This window comes from Natator depressus, chromosome 1, assembly GCF_965152275.1.
Source record: "Natator depressus isolate rNatDep1 chromosome 1, rNatDep2.hap1, whole genome shotgun sequence".
NCBI classification, from domain to species: Eukaryota; Metazoa; Chordata; order Testudines; family Cheloniidae; genus Natator; species Natator depressus.
Genome location: NC_134234.1, coordinates 248,758,804 through 248,778,077, shown reverse-complemented (window position 1 = coordinate 248,778,077; position 19,274 = coordinate 248,758,804). Strand labels below are relative to the sequence as shown.

Genomic DNA, 19,274 nt, shown 5'->3' with positions numbered 1-19,274 from the left:
TAGGCCTGGTCTACACTATGAGTTTATGTCAGATTTAACAGTGTTACATTGAATTAACCCTGCACCCATCCACACAACGAAGCCATTTTTTTCGACATAAAGGGCATTTAAAACCGATTTCTGTACTCCTCCCCAACAAGGGGATTAGCGCTGAAATTGACATCACCGTTTCGAATTAGGGTTAGTGTGGATGCAATTCGAAGGTATTGGCCTCTGGGAGCTATCTCATAGTGCACCATTGTGACCTCTCTGGACAGCACTCTGAACTCGGATGCACTGGCCAGGTGTACAGGAAAAGCCCCGGGAACTTTTGAATCTCATTTCCTGTTTGGCCAGGCGAGCTCATCAGCACAGGTGACCATGCAGAGCTTATCAGCACAGGTGACTATGCAGTCCCAGAATCGAAAAAGAGCTCCAGCATGGACCGAACGGGAGGTACTAGATCTGATTGCTGTGTGGGGAGAGGAATCTGTGCTATCAGAACTATGTTCCAAAAGACAAAATGCCAAAACATTTCAAAAAATCTCTGAGGCCATGAGGAACAGAGGCTACAGCAGGGATGCAACACAGTGCTGCATGAAACTTAAGGAGCTCAGACAAGTGTACCAGAAAACCAAAGAATCAAATGGATGCTCCGGGACAGAGCCCCAGACATGCCGCTTCTACGCTGAGTTGCATTGCAATTCTAGGGGGGGCCACCACCACTACCACACCCCTGTCCGTGGACTCCGATGATGGGGTACTCTCCGCCATGCCTGAGGATTTTGCGGATGGGGAAGATGAGGAGGAGGAGGATGAGCTTGAGGAGAGCACACAGCACACCGTTCTCCCTGACAGCCAGGATCTTTTCTCACCCTGACTGAAATACCCTCCCAACCCAACGGGGCCAGAGAAGGGACCTCTGGTGAGTGTACCTTTTTAAATATAATACACGTTATAAAAGCAAGTGTTTTTTAATGATTAAGTAGCCCTGAGGACTTGGGATGCATTCGTGGCCAGTACAGCTACTGGAAAAGTCTGTTAACGTGTCTGGGGATGGAGCGGAAATCCTCCAGGGACATCTCCATGAAGTTCTCCTGGAGGTACTCTAAAAGCCTTTGCAGAAGGTTTCTGGGGAGAGCAGCCTTATTCCGTCCTCCATGGTAGGACACTTTACCACGCCATGCTAGTAGCAAGTAATCTGGTATCATTCCATGACAAAGCCTGGTAGCGTACGGTCCCGGTGTGTGCTGGCATTCAAGCAACATCTGTTCTTTATCTCTCTGTGTTATCCTCAGGAGAGTGATATCGTTCATGGTAACCTGGTTGAAATAGGGGAATTTAATTAAGAGGTGGCCGTTCCTACTTGGCCATTCAGAGGTGGCCGTTCCTACTTGGCTGTTTGCCTGTGCCTGAAAAGAAATCCTCCCCGCAGTTAGCCACGCGGTGGGGGAGGGGGGCATTTTGCGCTGAGCTGTTCGCATTTGGCTAGCAGGATCTTCCCTGATACCAGCCACGCAGTGTGGGGAGGGGTAAAGCGATCATCCCGGAGAATTGGATGGGGGGGGAGGGTTAGTTTGGTTTCTGATGCTGCATGTTAACAGGAAAACCGCAGCACTAAATGGCCAACTCAACGTGCTTTGCTTGGTATGGGATAGGAGGGCGCTGCTGTTATGAAGGTTGCAGAAGCCAAAAGACTATGGCTTACCATGGCTGCCTGCAAGCCGAATTCTGTTGCCTGGCACTGCATGTGTGATCTCTAACACCAAAGCTGCAGGCACTCAATATAAGATGCAAAATGCAACCTTGTACCAAAATCACATGTGCTATGTAATGTGAATAGTGTTGTTCACCGTGAAAGAGTATACCATTGTTCTGTAAAATGTATCTTTTAAAATACTTCACTCCCTTTTTTTCCCTCCAGCAGCTGCAAATGTTTCAAGCCTCCCTCCTCCGTCCCAAAGTCTACCTCAGATAAGGTTGCAAAAAAAACCGCACACGCGATGAAATGTTCTCTGAGCTCATGCAGTCATCCAGCACTGACAGAGCTGTGTGGAGGGACACAATAGCAGAGTACAGGAAAGTGGCCGATGAACGTGAGGAGAGGTGGCGGCAGGAAGATCAGAGGAGGCATGAGGAAACGCTGGGTCTACTGCAGGATCAAATGGACATGCTCCAGCGTCTGGTGGAGGTTCATGAACGGCAGCAGGATCACAGACTGCTGCTGCAGCCCCTGTTTAACCGCCTTCCCTCCTCCCCAAGTTCCATAGCCTCCTCACCCAGATGCCCAGGAATGCAGAAGGGGAGGCTCTGGGCACCCAACCACTCCACCCCAGTGGACAGCCCAAGCAACAGAAGGCTGTCATTCAAGAAGTTTTAAAGTGGCCTTTTCCTTCCCTCCTACCCTCCTCCCACACCCTATCCGGTCTACCTTGTGAGTTATCTCCCTATTTTTATAATCAATTAATAAAGAATACATGCTTTTTAAACGATAATGACTTTATTTCCTTTGCAAGCAAGCTATGATCGAAGGGGGTAGGGCAGGTGGCTTACAGGGAATTTAGAGGCAATCAAGGAGAAACAAACAGAAGTGTCACACAGTACCCTGGCCAGTCATGAAACTGGTTTTCAAAGCTTCTCTGATGCTCAACGCTTCCTGCTGTGCTCTTCTAACCGTCCTGATGTCTGGCTGTGCGTATTCAGCGGCCAGGCGATTTGCATCAACCTCCCACCCCGCCATAAACGTCTCCCCCTTACTCTCACAGAGATTGTGGAGCACACAGCAAGCAGCAATAACAATGGGAATATTGGTTTCGCTGAGGTCTGACTGAGTCAGTAAACTGCACCAGCGACCCTTTAAATGTCCAAATGCACACTCTACCACCATTCTGCACTTGCTCAGCCTATAGTTGAACAGCTCCTGACTACTGTCCAGGGTGCCTGTGTATGGCTTCATGAGCCAGGGCTTTAAGGGGTAGGCTGGGTCCCCAAGGATAACTATAGGCATTTCAACATCCCCAACAGTTATTTTCTGGTCTGGGAAGTAAATCCCTTCCTGCAGTCATTTAAACAGACCAGAGTTCCTGAAGACGCGAGCGTCATGAAACTTTCCTGGCCATCCCACATTGATGTCGGTGAAATGTCCCTTGTGATCCACCAGTGCTTGCAGCACCATTGAAAAGTACCCCTTGCGGTTTATGTACTGGCTGCCCTGGTGGTCTGGTCCCAAGATAGGGATATGTGTTCCGTCTATAGCCCCACCACAGTTAGGGAATCCCATTGCAGCAAAGCCATCTAGTATGACCTGCACATTTCCCAGAGTCGCTACCTTTGATAGAAGCAGCTCAATGATTGCATTGGCTACTTGCATCACAGCAACCCCTACAGTAGATTTCCCCACTCCAAATTGATTACCGACTGACCGGTAGCTGTCTGGCTTTTCAAGCTTCCACAGGGTTATCGCCACTCGCTTGTGAACTGTGAGGGCTGCTCTCATCTTGGTATTCTTGCGCTTCAGGGCAGGGGAAAGCAAGTCACAAAGTTCCATGAAAGTGCCCTTAACGCATGTGAAAGTTTTGGAGCCACAGGAAATCATCCCAAACGTGCAACACTATGCGGTCCCACCAATCTGTGCTTGTTTCCCGGGCCCAAAATCGGCGTTCCATGGCATGAGTCTGCCCCAGTTACACCATGATCTCCAAATTGCTGGGGACCGCAGTTTTAGAGAAATCTGTGTTCATGTCCTCATCACCGCACTGCCGTCGCCTCCTCGCCTGGTTTCTCAGGTGCTGGTTCTCCATAAACTGCACGATAATGCGTGAGGTGTTTACAATGGTCATAACGGCTGCGGTGAGCTGAACGGGCTCCTTGCTTGTTGTGCTATGGCATCTGCTCGGGCAATCCAGGGAAAAGGGCGTGAAAAGATTGTCTGCCGTTGCTCTGATGGAGGGGGGGCAACTGACAACATGGCTTACAGGGTTGGCTTATAGGGAATTAAAATCAACAAAGGGAGTGGCTTTGCATCAAGGAGAAACAGAATGGCCCCCTCAAGGATAGAACTCAAAACCCTAGGTTTAGCATACTGTTGATTTCACGGAGGGAGGGAGGAGAAAATGAATACAAAACAAATCTGGTCTATTTCTTGTTTTGATCCACTTCATCTATCTTTATACATCTTGCTGGCAGCAGACTGTGCAGTACGACGGCTGGCCATCATCATGTCCTGGGTGCTCGGCAGAAGACGGTGCAGTATGACTGCTGGCCATCATCGTCTCCTGGCTGCTGATTAAAAGACAGTGCACTGCCAGTAGGACTCAATTGCCATGAGACGAAACTTAAAAGGGAAATGACCTGGCTGAGTCACTCCCATGTTTGCCCAGGCACCCTTGACCTCATCGAGGTCGGTTAAAAGAGCACCCAGGACTACGTCGACGACGGATACCAGTCATACTGCACTGTCTGCTGCCAAAAGGCAATAAACTGCTGCTGTGTACCAATGCAGTACCGCATCTGCCAGCACCCAGGAGACATACGGTGACGGTTAGCTGAGCGAGCTCCATGCTTGCCGTGGTATGGCGTCTGCACAGGTAACTCAAGAAAAAAGGTGCAAAACGATTGTCTCCCCTTGCTTTCATGGAAGGAGGGAGGGAAGGGGGGCCTGACGATATGTACTCAGAAGCACCCGTGACAATGTTTTTGCCCCATCAGGCATTGGGATTTCTACCCAGAATTCAAATGGGTGGCAGAGACTGCGGGAACTGTGGGATAGCTACCCACAGTGCAACGCTCCAGAAGTCGACGGTTGCCTCGGTACTGTGGATGCACTCCGCCAACTAAATGCACTTAGAGCATTTATGTGGGGACACACACAATCGACTGTATAAAAATGCTTTCTACAAAACCGAATTCTAGAAATTCGACCTAATTTCGTAGTGTAGACATGGCCATAGTGTCTCTTTTTGAAATAAAACCACAGAGCTGGTGTAAGATTTTCTGCAATATTTCAAAGGGAATTATTTGTCACTCTGTTTTGGCAACTTTGCACTCTTCAGCCTTTGCTTTCCTGTGAAATTTGATGCAATAGCTAACTTCAGAATGAAAGCCTGCCAAAATTCCAATTTCAAAGCCACCATTCACTTACTGTGAATTCCAGTTTCACTTGAATAATTGTCAAGCTCTGGGTTCTAGGTGGTCAGACCTGGTGGTTGGAGTGGTGGTGGAGAAGAGGTACCAAGGGTTGAAGCCAGAAGTAGAGTTGGGACCGAGCCAAGGGCAGCTCTGAAACTGTGGTCCAGGGACAGGCCATGGGTCAGAACCAGGCTCAGAGTCTGTAGACAAGCCAAATAATGATTGTAGTTGGAGTCTGGATGCAGGCCAAAGGTCGAAGCTGGGTTGAAGTCAGTCTAAGGGTCTGGGGGTCAGGAGGTGGGTGCAGTGTTAGAGTGGGTCAGGAACAGGGCTGGAGTGGGGTTGGAATAGGGTACGGACAAGGCTGAAGTGTGTTGGAACAAGGCTGGGGCAAGAACAGGGACAGGATTGAGGGCAGACTGGAAGCCTGGGGAGTCTGTAACATCGTGAGGCACCAAGAGGGTTCCTAGCTGTGTGATGCTGTTGCAGAGACGAACTTGTGGGTATGTCAGTGAGAATGGAATACTTGTGCCTGGGTGGGTCATCTGACCCTGGCCCTGCCCAAGAATAGTCTGCAGCCGCAGGCCTGAGGGATGAGTCACAGCAGGTTCTCCTTCACAGATGAGTCAGTGCACCTACTGAGGCTCTAAAGGCCACCCACTCCCCCCCCCGCCTAATGGGAGGAGCCACTGGACCCAGGCATCAAATGATCATGGGGGACAACAAATGAAAAAACGGGGGCAGGAGTGAGGGTCACAGGGTCAAAAGCAGGGATCCAGAGTGGGACACTGAGCAGAGAACCCTGGTCAGTGCCACTGCTCCCCAAAGGCATCTAGGAAGCCAATGGATGTGGCCCAGAGGAACTCTGCCTGGAGACCTGACTTAAGGGACAATTGGAAATAGGCCCCACATGAGTCAGTGCAGCTGAGTGAGCGGCCCTGGTCTGGCTGTAGGTTTCCTTCACAAAAATGGGCTCAGAATGGGCCTATTATCTAGCCATAAATTCATGAAATATGTCTGTGTGAGGCTGAAATGAGCTTATATTTGTGTTTGTAACAAAATGTGCTAAAAGCAACCCCCTCAAATTCTGAATATTTTGTCTTTGGCTGTGGATTTTCGACGTCTTCTGTGCCCCAGATGTATACAATAGAAGTAAGTCCTGCACTGACTGTAGGTAGCAGCACCATGAAGCAGTAGTGTGCATAGGGCTCCCAGCTCCCACACAACATGGTTGGGAAGGGACAGGAATTGAGCAGAGGCTGGACTCCCTTTGACAGGTATGGGTTTGGTATGTCTCCATCAGCGCAGGGAGAAACTGGGAGGAAGGGTTGTGATTGGGCATAACAAGTTCCAAAGGCTGGAAGCTGAAGCTAGACGAATTCAGATTGGAAATAAGGAGGACATTTTCAACAGTGAGGATCATTGGCCATGGAAGCACCTTAACTAGGGATGTGGTAGATTCTTCATCACCCAAAGTCTTTAAATCAAGACTGAATATCTTTCTAAAAGGTGCACTCTAGTTTCACTAGAAGGTATGGACTTGATGCAGGGACCACTTAGTGAAATTTTGCAGCCTGTATTAAGCAGAATGTCAAAGTAACTGATCAGGAGCCTCTCTGGCCTTAAAATCTGTGAATCTATGGCAGTTTCAGTTACAATATTTTCCCCACTGCTTCTAGGGTAGCACAACATACTGCATCATACCCAGAGCTTGGGGCAAAGCCAGACTTTAGCCCCTCACCTGTGAAACAAAATTATTTACAAAAACTGGTGGTTTTAAGCTAAGCATGTAAAAATGATCTGGAAGCATCACAGTCCCTTTCTTCTCCATCTCATGACTGCCAGAAAAAGTAACCACACCAACTAAAGCCAATTTTTTAAAAATAATTTGAATTTAAAATGACATGTTGCATGCAAAATTTCACTTTAAAAGTGACTTTGTATTTCTATTGTATTATAAATTGAAAACCTGGATAAAGAAGGGTTTATAAATATTAAATAAATAATCCCATACAGGCTCTTAACTAGCTTGGGGCACCATAAAATTAAAGAGAAATCTGTATATTGAATAAATGAATCAAACCATTTAATTTGATAAATTAAATGAACACCAATATTATTGAAAGCATCTTTTTGTACTATGTTAATTTTACTTAAAAGTTCAGTAAATTGCTTGAAAAGAATTTGTTCCTTCCATGCCTTCTAAGGGCTAAACTATGAACCTCTTTCACTGACAAACAGTTACTCATCTGAGTAATACCACTGACATTTACAAGGCTCTATTCCAGGATCACATCTGAGATTTTACCACGATGTATTGTGTTCCAGTCATGTAAAATTTCTAACAGCTTTACAAGTGAGAAGCATATATATATTTATTTATTCCTCATGAAACAGAGCACTTATTGTGACTACATGATCTTGGTTAATATTCAGCAAATACTAATCTACAGGGATTTTTATGGAAGTCCTTCCTGTTAAAGGGAACCATTTTCAGTCTAATTATTACAGATTATTACATTATTTTTTTAATTGGACAACATAATTAAAATAACCCCCCCACCAGAGAGAAGCAAGGAACCATATGCATTGTCTTAAGTTCACTCTCAGAATTGTTACTGCAGCTTCAAAGGATTGCAAAGTTGTTTTCATAAAGCAAATCATTCAAAATAGTTTGCTATGTTTGCATCAGCTGTCAGTTTGTAAATTTATTCTTACAATAGCGGGTTTTGACAGAATTTGTAAAATGCTTTCCCCCCTGTTTTTGAAATATGATAAATGTAACATACAGCTGACCTTTACACAAGGCCACATGTTAATATTCAGGACCATGCTTTTGTTTGTCTTGAACAATGCCTGTCATTAAGAAAGCGTGGATTGCCAATATGACCCTCTGTTAGAATGCTGGACCATTCCTGATTGGTCACCAGGAAGCATCATGTGCCTTTGATTGAAATGACATGGAAGATGTATGGTCAAAGTGCTGTACTCAGCACCACTGCTGTGATGTGAAGAAAACCACTTTGACCCAAATAGACCTGCACTCAAACAATGTCGCACCAACCAAAGACAACATATTGGGAAGAAAAATGCTTGTAAACTGCGTGTGCTGGAAGATGTATTAGTCAGACGGCCACAGGGCAATCTTTGAACTATTGAAATCTTTAGAAATATTGTTTAGTTCTTGAACAATACTTACAAACCTAATTAATCAAGCGTAGATGATTATGTTCGCTCTATACACAGTGAATCATTTTAGTGTAAGAATAGGGCTGTCACATTTATTTTGCTGACCACTTCACAGGTGCTTGCATCCAAAAGCTTAGTTTGAACATAAATTTTACACCAATTGTGATTCTAATTCCAAAAATACATTACAAACAGATCCATGACATATTCCTAACAATTAATATGCTTCCAAGTGTTTGTGTTTGTTTCCATTTTTATGTTTATATTTCTCTTGGGCTATGACACACCATTTTTTAGAGCTTTGTTCTTGTTATTTTTAATTTGCAGAAGGAACATTTTTGACAGCTCCTCCAGATAAGTATTTTAAACCCGCTTTAGTATTAATGAGTAATGCTGCAAGCAAGCTGTACAGTTTCAATCTAAAATCCGTCAGATAAGTACAGCCTCATCCTGGAAAGTGCTGAAAAATTCCAGTGAATTCCCACATTCCTTCAACTCCTGTTGAATTGAATGGGAGTTGAGGGCATTCAGTTCTTTGCAAGATTAGACTCTTAATATCCAGGTTGCCACTAGTTTCCAAAGTCTGGCACATCAACATACAGATAACTATTGTCTTAACAAATGCTCTAACAATTAAAAAAAGTGTAGGGTGCCAAAAGGCTGAAGACTTCTGGGTTGCTGATAGCAATTAATAATTAGACAAATATCTCTATTGCTTTTAGAAGGTGTTTTTCTATTAGTGACATAGGTCCTGTCTACACTGACAAGTTTCTGTGCAGTAAAGCAGCTTTCTGTGCTGTAACTCCCAAGGTGCACACACTGCCAAGCCACTTAGTGCGCAGAAACTGCACAGTTGCAGTGCTGTAAAAAAACCACCATGACGAGGCATATGGCTTTCTGCGCTGGGGGCTACAATGCCGTGCCAGTGTAGACACAGTGGCGATTACAGTGCTGCAATTGGCCTCCAGGAGGTGTCCCCCAATGCCTGTTCTCGCCTCTCTGGTCATCAGTTTGAACTCTGCTGCCCTGTCCTCAGGTGACCAACCATGAGCCCCACCCCTTAAATTCCTTGGGAATTTTGAAAGCCCCCTTCCTGTTTGCTTGCTGACGCGTACAGTGGTCTCAGCGCATCTTTCCAGGTGGCCAGGCCTGCTCCCCCACTTAGAGCAATGCCGAGCTGCTGGACCTCATCAGCTTTTGGGGAGAGGAGGCTGTCCAGTCCCAGCTGCACTCCAGCCATAGGAATGATGATACCTACAGGCAGATTTCACGATGTATGACAGAAAGGAGCCATGACTCTGCAGTGCAGAGTCAAAGCGAATGAGTTGTGGAATGCCTAGCACAAGGTGTGGGAAGCAAACCACTGCTCCGGTACTGTGCCCACGAGCTGCTGGTTCTACAAAGAGCTGGACGTGATACTCAGCGGCGACCCCACCTCCACTGCGGAGGCCCCTGTGGATACTTCAGTGGCTCACGTGCCAGCTGAGAGTGGACCGAGCCAGGAGAAGGAAATATTGGATGAGGATGTGAAGCGGGAGGTGGACCCAGAGGCAGAGGATGACTCAGAGGTCAGAGATGCACACAGCCAGGAGCTCTTTTCTACTCCAGAGGAGGCTAGCCAGTCACAGCTGTCAGAGCTTGGTGAAGCACAAACAGGACAGGAGACCCCTGGTAAGTGGCTTTGATTTTGGGAATCGCTAAAGCAAGTTGTTGGGGGCAGGAGGGTTGCAGAAAGCAGGCTTGTCTGTATGATGCATGTACTTCCACATGCCTGGTTGTCTGAGTGGCGGAACAGGGTGTTGACTCTGCCATTTCATGGGAATCTGCCTCAGAGATCTCCACGAAACTCTCATGGAGATACTGGGCAATCTGCTGCTGCAGGTTCTTTTGCAGAGCTGCTTTGTTTCTTGCCCCATAAAGGGTAACTTTCCCATGCCACTCTGCCATCACTTGGCAGGGACCATTGTTGCACACAGGTGAGCTGCATAAGGGCCAGGGAGAAAGCTGCAGTTTTGGAGAAGACCCTCCCTTAATTCGCTGCTCATGCTCAGCAGCAAGATATCTTCCATAATGAGCACAGCCTGTGGAAAATGTGGGGACAGTAATGATTATAAGGCTTCACAGCTATGACCTTGGGAGCCCCACCTCCCTCTTCATTATCATTGGCTGCACAGCTGTGCAGAATTAGAAAGCGGCCATGAAGAACTAAAGAGGATTTTCTGTGTGCTGTCATGATGCACTCCGCGGCCGAAAAACAGAAATTGAAAGAGTGGCATGACAGCGAGAAGAGGGACTGAAAGGAGAATGCAGCGCGCCAGAACAAAGCCACGGAGCAGTTCTTAAAAGTTATGGACCGCCAAGTGGACACGTTCCAGGTGCTACTAGCACTGCAAACTGAGCAGCTCTGAACCCCCCCTCCCCTACAGCTACTGTCACAAAACTCTCCCATGTGCCCCCAAGATACCGCCAACACAGTCTTATCAATCTCCTGGCTCCAGTCTGTACCCGCTGCATTCCGCTCTGCCCCATCACAGTCCAGCCCTGCGGAGTTCCAGTACTCACTGCACTGAACACCCATCCCTCTGCAGTTTATCCCTGCTGAAGTATAGCACCCCCTGCACTCTACTCCAAAGGAGAAGGTTGGATATAATACCTGGACATACACAAATCTTTAACCGTCCTGAGACCCCACCTCCTACTTGGACCCTCCCTTCCCCCATCCCCCTCAGTGCTGATGTGTTTTTTTGTTTGCCTCTCTTCTCCGGTTGTTGTTTTTTAATAAAAGTGTTGTGTTGGTTTGAAAGCGATCTCTATTCCATTAACTGAAAGCAGACAGAGCCCTGCAAAGCTACAGGCAATTTTCTTAAACCTTCATAGTGCATCATCTGCACCAATCAAAATCACCTCCTAGCATTACAAGCACTGCACTCCCGAGCATAGCAACAAATATTAGTGGCTTTCAGCTTCAGATTGCTGGCTCAAGGCATCCCTGATCCTTATGGCCCCGCGCTGCGCCCCTCTAATAGCCCTGATCTCTGGCTGTTCAAATTCAGCCTCTAGGCGCCCACATTTCTGTCCCCGCCCATAAGTACCATCCCCACAGCTCTAGCCAATGGGAGCTGTGAGGACAGTGCTGGGGGCGAGGGCAGCGCACGGAGACCTGCTGCCCCGCTACCCCAAGGGGCGTGCAGAGACACGCCAGCAGCAGCCATCCACTTCCGGGAGCAGCATGGGGCCACGGCAGGCATGCAGCCTGCCTGAGTGCCCCACTGCACCACCAGAGTCATGGCGGGCCAGACAGAAATGTTAGATGGGCCGTATCCAGCCCGCGGGCCGTATTTTGCGCACCCCTGGTCTAAGTGTTGTCCTGAATAGGAATGGACATGCTTCAGCACATGTTTAACTTTAAGTGCATGTTTAAATGCTTTAGGCCCTGATTCAATAAGGTACTTAAGTACACATGTAAATACATTGATTTATCGGGGTTATAAAATATATAACTTTTGAATGCATCAAGAATATATTTAATTTTTGCAGTTCTAAATATAAGCATTAATATTTATGACTTAGTGTTTTCTCCTAAGTATTGTAATTATGATACTGCCATATTAAAATTAGCTAGGTATATTTAATCTATTAAAGATTTTGACTGCGGGCGGGGGGGTCTTCCTCCAACTCAGTGTTGAGGCAGTGTGCAAAAACTTACATTGCCATTGGGTGGGTTGTACTTACCCTCTGGATAAAAAGACTGCAGTTTCCTGAGCTGTCAATTCTCTGTCTCACTTAGGGCATGATCCAGTGCCTGTTAAAGTTGATGGAAAGACTCCAGTTAAATTCTTTGGGCTTTGGGGCAAGTCAATAACAACCAAATTCATGTGAAAAATAAAAAAAACCAACCTGCAATCATGCAAAAACTCAAGACAGCTAGAAATCCAACTGCTTGATTTATGTATGCAGGTGCTCTTGGTGCACAGCGCAGAGAATTTGATGTATGCAACTTGATTGCATGCTGAAAATTGGCATCACAGATTTAGAGGCTGTTTTTGAAAATTTGATCCTCAGAACCAAAGTATGGCCAACTCCAAGAATTAAGAAATCATGAGTCAGGCCAGGCCCTCCCTTATGAGCTTGGCTTAAAAATAATGAAAGTTTTCAAAATAATACATTTTGTGTTCTTTTTATTTGCCTTCTGGTGTTAGAGAGTTCAAGATTCATGTTTTGAGGCTTTTCTCCACAACTGCAAGAGCTAGAAACATACTTTTTATTTAAAATGAAATCTGAGATTCTCGGGCAGCAGCCTGATCCCAGTAGCTGTGTCTTTAAGAAAATCACCAAATAGCATGAGAGCTGGCAACACTCTCATGAAACAGTTAATTATCCATCTGGCTTAATTCTGCTGCAGCTTGGTAAATGTAATACTAAAGTGTGTATTTTAACTTATTTTTTCTCCATTTCAGTCTGCTTTAGAAGAGGACAGAAACAGGTTGTGCAAACAAATATACCCATTCACCATGAATATAAAGTTCCAAAATTACCTCCACCAAGTTTGGCTTCCAGTGAGGAAGATCTGGCTGAAGCAATTATCCACCCACCTACTCCATCAGTTAGAAACCAGGAGACCCCTTTAACACAGACTATTGGAACAGAAGAAAAGAAAAAAGAACCCAAAGAACCTGAGCTCTTATGGACTAACACAGAAATGGACAAAGATACAGAGTTAGATGAGTTAGACAAGCTTTGGGACAGTGGTTCTCGATTACTTTCTGAAACAGAACACACTCCCTCAGATTTCGGTAGGCCGACTTCAAGTATAAAGAGCAACCAGACACTGTTCAGCTTTGAGAGAGAAACTGACTGGTCAGGTATGTACTATATATATAAATTCCTGTCTCTCTCATATTTTTCTACCAGTATTCATTTACTCCATTTTACTTTTAGCCTAATCTTCAGCAAGATAGGGACTAGTACTGTAGGTGGATAGATGATATATTAAGAAATGTTTGAATCAATTATCCTGTGTAACATGCTTCCAAAACCAGTTGAAGAGTCACCATATTTTCTGTTGCAAATTAAATAATTCAATATTCAACTTCTTTGATTTTCCACTCCCCCCTCTCCCCCTGCCAAGAGCCTTTGGAGTGCTAAACGCTCCTGTCTTTGAAACCTGATAAGGAATCAAATTCAATTCTTAAGGATACTCATGTTCTCTGTACGTTAGGGCTAATGACAAGGAAAAGAAATCAAACTGCAAAAATAAAGGGCTTGATTCTACAACCCTGACTCCCAGTGAAGAATGCTTATTCACTAAAGTAACCCCACTGGGTCACTGATGAACATGTGCAATGTAAGGGGGATGGTGTTTCAAACCTTGCTGAGGATGGATAAACCATTTTAGGGCTCACATGGTACAAAGACTTTATCAGCACTCACTTGGGATGACTTGCAGAGATTATTTGTGTCTTTGTCACTCATGAGTAAGGCTGCGAGTTTGTCACGGAGGTCACAGAAGTCACGGATTCTGTGACTTTCCGGGTCTTCCGGGACTTTTGCAGCAGCCGGTCACACCAGCTGCTGCTGGGGCAGACTTGTTCCGCTGCTCCTCCCCGCCAGCAGCAGCAGGAGTTTGGGTGTGGGAGGGGTTTCAGGGCTGAGGCGTGGGAGGGGGTGAGGGCTTTTGTGGTGCTTACCTCAGGGGGCTCCCAAAAAGTGGTGACGTTTCTTTCCCTCAGTTCCTAGGTGGAGGCCACGCGCTGCCTCTGCCTGCTGGCACTGCTCCCGCAGCTCCCATTGGCCATGGTTCCCGGCCAATGGGAGCTGTGGAGCTGGTGCTTGGGGCGGAGGCAGCGTGAAGACCACCCAAGAGCTGAGGGAGGGACACATATCACTGCTTCCAGGAAGCCACACTGAGCCTGGTTAGGGTAAGTTGCCTGCCAACCCTGCCAACCCCTCACCCCTCAGCACCAGCAGGGGTTTTGGGCTGCTCCCCCCAGAGCATTTGTGGTGCTCCTGGCTTCCCCCATGAGCACCCGTGGCACACCCTGGGCCGCCCCCCCTCCCCCAAGATTTAGTCAGGGGTATATAGTACAAGTTTTGGACAGGTCACGGGCGGTGAATTTTTGTTTACTGCCCATGACCTGTCCATGACTTTTACTGAAAATACCCATGACTAAAACGTAGCCTGACTCATGAGTGATGTGCCCCTTGCTGATACAATTTATTCTATGTATATTTTATGTATATATAGTGAGAGTTATATAAACTACATGTGCACCGAGAAAATAGCAGTGTGTTTCTGTATATATTTGCACAGGTACTTAACAAAATCTCTATTTTACAGATTTTTCTAGAAAACTTTCCAGTGCAACCAGCACACCTCTTTCTCAGATTCACTCTTTCTCTTTTTCCATGTCTGCAATGGCTTCCTCAGACACAGAACTTGAAGCAGCCAGTAGCAGTAGCCAAACCTCCAACCAACCCATTCTGCATCCAGGCTCTCTGTTGGTGGCAAGTGGTTACTGCAGTGGCTTTCTGAGCCCCAGTCTGAACAGCTCCAGTTACCATGGCACTGCAAACATTCTCCAGGCTTCATCATATTCTGTGAAAAAATGCTCAGGGCAAGCACCTTCTTTCGTAGAAATTTGGCATGACCGTCTCCTGCACCACTGGCCTGTTCTTCCACCGATCTCCCCACAAAGAGGTTAATAAATGTTTATTTTTTTTCCCTGTTTCCATATGGTTTGTTCACAGGCTTTTGCTTGTATGTGTATGAATGCTCACTTGCATTGACTGCTGTGAGGGAATTGTTCCACGAATGCCGGCCATCTTCAAATCAATGCCTGCACATAACAACAGAAAGTGCCTCAGATGTAGTGGTTTCCACAGGACCATTGTTAGGCTTTTGTGAAGCATTTTTAAACCTAATAAATAATGTCAAAAGTCTCTATCCTAGCCAAAAATGTTCCTTTTGAAACAGCTCTAATAGTATTTTTTTGTTCTGTGATGTCTCCCAGTGTTGTGAAGAATTTGAGCTTCACAATGGGAATCTGGTGTATCGCGTGCCACTTTGCTACGTGGGTTTTTTTTTTTTTTAATATAAAGCCTTTTTCTTTTTCCAAGGAGAACTCCCATCTTTTAACTTAAATGTTTCTTTTGTTAAATAATCATCTTCATTTTGAAGGTTACTGTTTTAAATGAAGCTAAATGCCACAAAATACAGTATGATCAAATGTTAATGATGCAGGAATGAAGTGAAGGAAAATGAAATATTGAATTCAATTAGATGCTATTTCAGTGAGTTTCCTCTGTGTGTTGTTGCGTAACTCATAATTAAATTAAGTCTAAAGCCTTTTGCTTTATGCACTGAGAAACAATGATCACTACGGTCAAAGATGATCGCATTGGTCCTTACTGGCTTTAAAATCCTTGAATCTAAATCCTGATGACAATTTATGGTGAAAGAAACTCTAATTAATTGGAGACTCACTACAGTTCATTGTATGCCGTGTAGTATGTAATAGCAACAAACTCAGATTGTCCTTAAACAGAAGTTTAATTTGTAGGTAATGTCACCATTTCTAGGATACAGTAGCCTCTATTAAATCAACCTAGCGCTATGGAGAACATTTACGAGATGTATTTGATTTCTGTGCATTGTACTTTGCTTTTTTGGGATCTGTTGGGATCTTGATATTTGGGGGAAAGTAGAAAGACTTACATGTGCGTGTCTAAGTCCAGTATGGTACTAAGGTTACTTCATATTGTAAGTAGTCCCTTACTTCTAGGCTATGATTCATTCATAGAAAGTCAGACTGTTTCTATCTGGCAATGGAGATTGCATTTTGACATGTTTTATGGCTACAGTAGTAATATATATTATATGATATATAGACAGGCTACCTTCTGTGTTAGCAGGGAACAAGACAAGGCCCAAAATAAAATTTAAGTCACTGCAACTGTATTACAGCGTATCATTCTAGGCATTGGCACTGATACATTTAAGCCTCTAATATTCTGCACTATAGTTCAGCTGATTTTTGTTGGTGTTCATTTTCCTGTGTAGTCCACATTTACAAAATGTCACTGCACATCCATGCACCATTGTTAGGCCCTGAGCTTTGGCAATTGTTACAACAGGAGGTACATATTGTAAATGCTGGTTGCCATGGTTTCCTAAGGAAACAATGGTTTCCAGTAACTCTGAGTTGATATGACGTGGTGTGCAAGATTGAACATCATATCCTTTTTGTTGGGAAGAAAAATGAGTGTCACATTAACGGCATATCTTTACAGCATATCTTTCAATCAGTTATTAAAGTCACAAATTTAAAGTACAGAAAAACACTTCAAAATTACTCTAGAATTCCAGGTTTGCCTCTGAATGTTCCATATCAAGACGAGTAAAAGGATGATCTTTTCTAACTGCCACCTTCCAAATGTAACCTGCAGTCTCGAAGTCAAGCAGTGTTCTTTCTGGCTAATGCATTACCACCCGAAATTAAGGTTCTGCAATCAGAACTTAGTTAACTGTTTTGTTGATGTGTGAGCCAGAAAAAAGCCAGCACTGTCCAGCTATATGGAAAGAAGGACAGGAAACCCTTGATATGTTTTAATCAGGCTGCAACTATATTATTAGATGTCTGGGACTATCCAGTAGATAAAAGTGTACAGTGCAGGTACTCCATGTTCATTCAATATCTATCTGAAGGGGAGGGGGTTCCGCCAGCCCCCACTTTTTCTGTCCAGATCTCCCAGCGAATACATTGCTGGGACCTTATCATCCCCCCTTCGAACAAGGGTTAAGGTGGGCTATAAGAAATGGGGTTGACTCCCTGCCGTATTAGTCCTAGGAGCCCTGAACCCTCCTGTTCTGCTGTTTTAAGTCCTTTACGAAGCCATTTATCTGGTCGCTATATATCCTCCCTATGGAGTACCTGCACTGGACATCCGCCCCACACTTACATCATGAGTTATGACATTGTAGCCTAAGTCCCTTCCCTACTCACCATAACAAAGCCCTTCCTGAACCCACTGTGGGGAAGGTGAAACCCACCCCACTCCACCTAGGCCAAACGGGTGATGAGGGAAAAATTCCTTCCCAGCCCCCTAAAAAGGAGTGGCTAGTGTGATGCTCACAGCAGGTCCTGACCAAACCTGGTACTTTGCCACATCAAGGGGCAGGAAGGTGGGTGCTGCTTCCCCTGCTCCGGGCAAAAGGGGTTCTCCCAGCCAGGCTTGCCCCTTTTAAACTCCTCAGCCCTTCCGGTCCCATGAATCAGCATCCCCATGCTGACCCATTCCCTTTTGCAGCAGCTTCTGACCATTTCTCCCCCGTCCCACCCGTAACACTGTTCCTTCTCCCTCAACAAGCTGGACAACAGCCACCCCCCCACCCCGGCTTAAAGATGCAGTGCAGGTATTAGCTCTGTAAAGCTGATGGAAGTAAGAAGTCTTAAAAACTTATTTTTGTAATTAAACAAATGTGACTGGATTACACAGAGGTAGCATATCTGTTGGGTAATGTACATAAAATAGTCCTGCTTCTGACTTTAGCTGCACTTTTCTTTTCTTTTTCTTTTCTTTTCTTTTGGTATGCTACCAAAACCCTCAGGGGGGGAAAACATCTTATTTAAAATGATTCCTAACATTTGAAAATTCACAATGTGATTGTAAGTGACAGAAATTAGGAATCAGAGAACATGGAGAAATTCTATGTTTTCATGAAAATTTTAGACATTTCTCAAGATTTCTTCCACTTCACAAAATATTTTAGAATTTTATTTTAATAATAATAATAATTAATAATAATTCATTTCAATCCTTCTATACCTTCCAGTTTTCACAGAATATAAAAGAAAAAAACCAGATAAAGGCAGGACCATCATTGCTGAAAATGATGGGAGAGACAGGATCCCCTAACCCGCCATATGAATGCTGCCATTGGTACACTTCTGTAAGTTACAGTAGAAAAAATATTTTTCTAATGCATTACATTGGGGTGGCCAAACTTACTGACCCTCGGAGCCACATACGATAATCTTCAGAAGTTCGAGAGCTGGGTGTGTCAGCCTGGGCTTCAGCCCTGAAGGGCACGTCAGCCAGAATTTGGGGTTTCAGCCCTGTGGGGTGCGCCAGCCAGGTCTCAGGACTTCAGCCCCACTCCTGCTAAAGCCCCGAGTTCCAGCAAGACCTCCCACAGGGCTGAAGGCCCAAGACTCCCCTCTCTGCAGGGCAGAAGCCCTTATACTCACCACGCTGCTGCAGGGCAGAAGCCCTGAGCTCCCCCAACCCCAGTCTTGTAGGTGGAGAATGGGGTGGCATATGGGGGGAGCTCCATGAGCCACACTTAAACTGTAAAAGAGCTGCATGCGGCTTGCAAGCCACGGTTTGGCCACCTCTGCATTACATTAATGATGCCAAAATACATTAAAGCCAAACAAAACAAATATGTTTAATACATCCACCAACACATTTATGTGTTTTCTGAGTCAGATATGCCTATCAAAATGCACACTGTAATATCACAAAAATTAGTTTGCAAAATCATAATTAGTTCACGCCAAGCTAGGGTGTAAATCTGCCGTGCACGAATTGTTCATATGGACCCTGCTGATGCATATTAACAGTTAATGGACGTTGATCTACTCCTCTTTGAAATGGGATTAGTCAGCAGCTTAAAAAACACTGATTATTAACCACAGTATCCAGAGTACAGTGCCATCACTTTTAAAATGTGGGAGACTTATGGCTTCCATGGGATCTCCTGAAATTCTGCAGCCAGTTTGCAGCCGCCTTTTTAGATTACTTCCTAATAATGAGTTCCTACTGCTACCTTTAGGACTTGATTTTTAAAAACCATCATCTTTGGTTTGTGTGCTCAATTTGCACTGTAACTATGTGTGCAAATATTTATAGCCATAGATGATATCATGGTCCAGTGACTTAAGTACTGGATTATGATGCAGGAAACCTGGGTTCTCTTC

The 19,274-nt window shown here is 45.1% G+C and overlaps 1 protein-coding gene across 1 annotated transcript in view; it reads left to right on the top strand.

The window, feature by feature from the left end:
• The window catches only part of LOC141978477 (uncharacterized), a 177,930-nt gene that overhangs the window by 24,082 nt on the left and 134,574 nt on the right, over positions 1 to 19,274 (top strand). The window contains exons 2-3 of the mRNA XM_074940624.1: positions 12,753 to 13,157; positions 14,633 to 14,992. Coding sequence (XP_074796725.1) covers positions 12,753 to 13,157; positions 14,633 to 14,992 — 765 coding nt within the window. The remainder of the gene's footprint in view (positions 1 to 12,752; positions 13,158 to 14,632; positions 14,993 to 19,274) is intronic.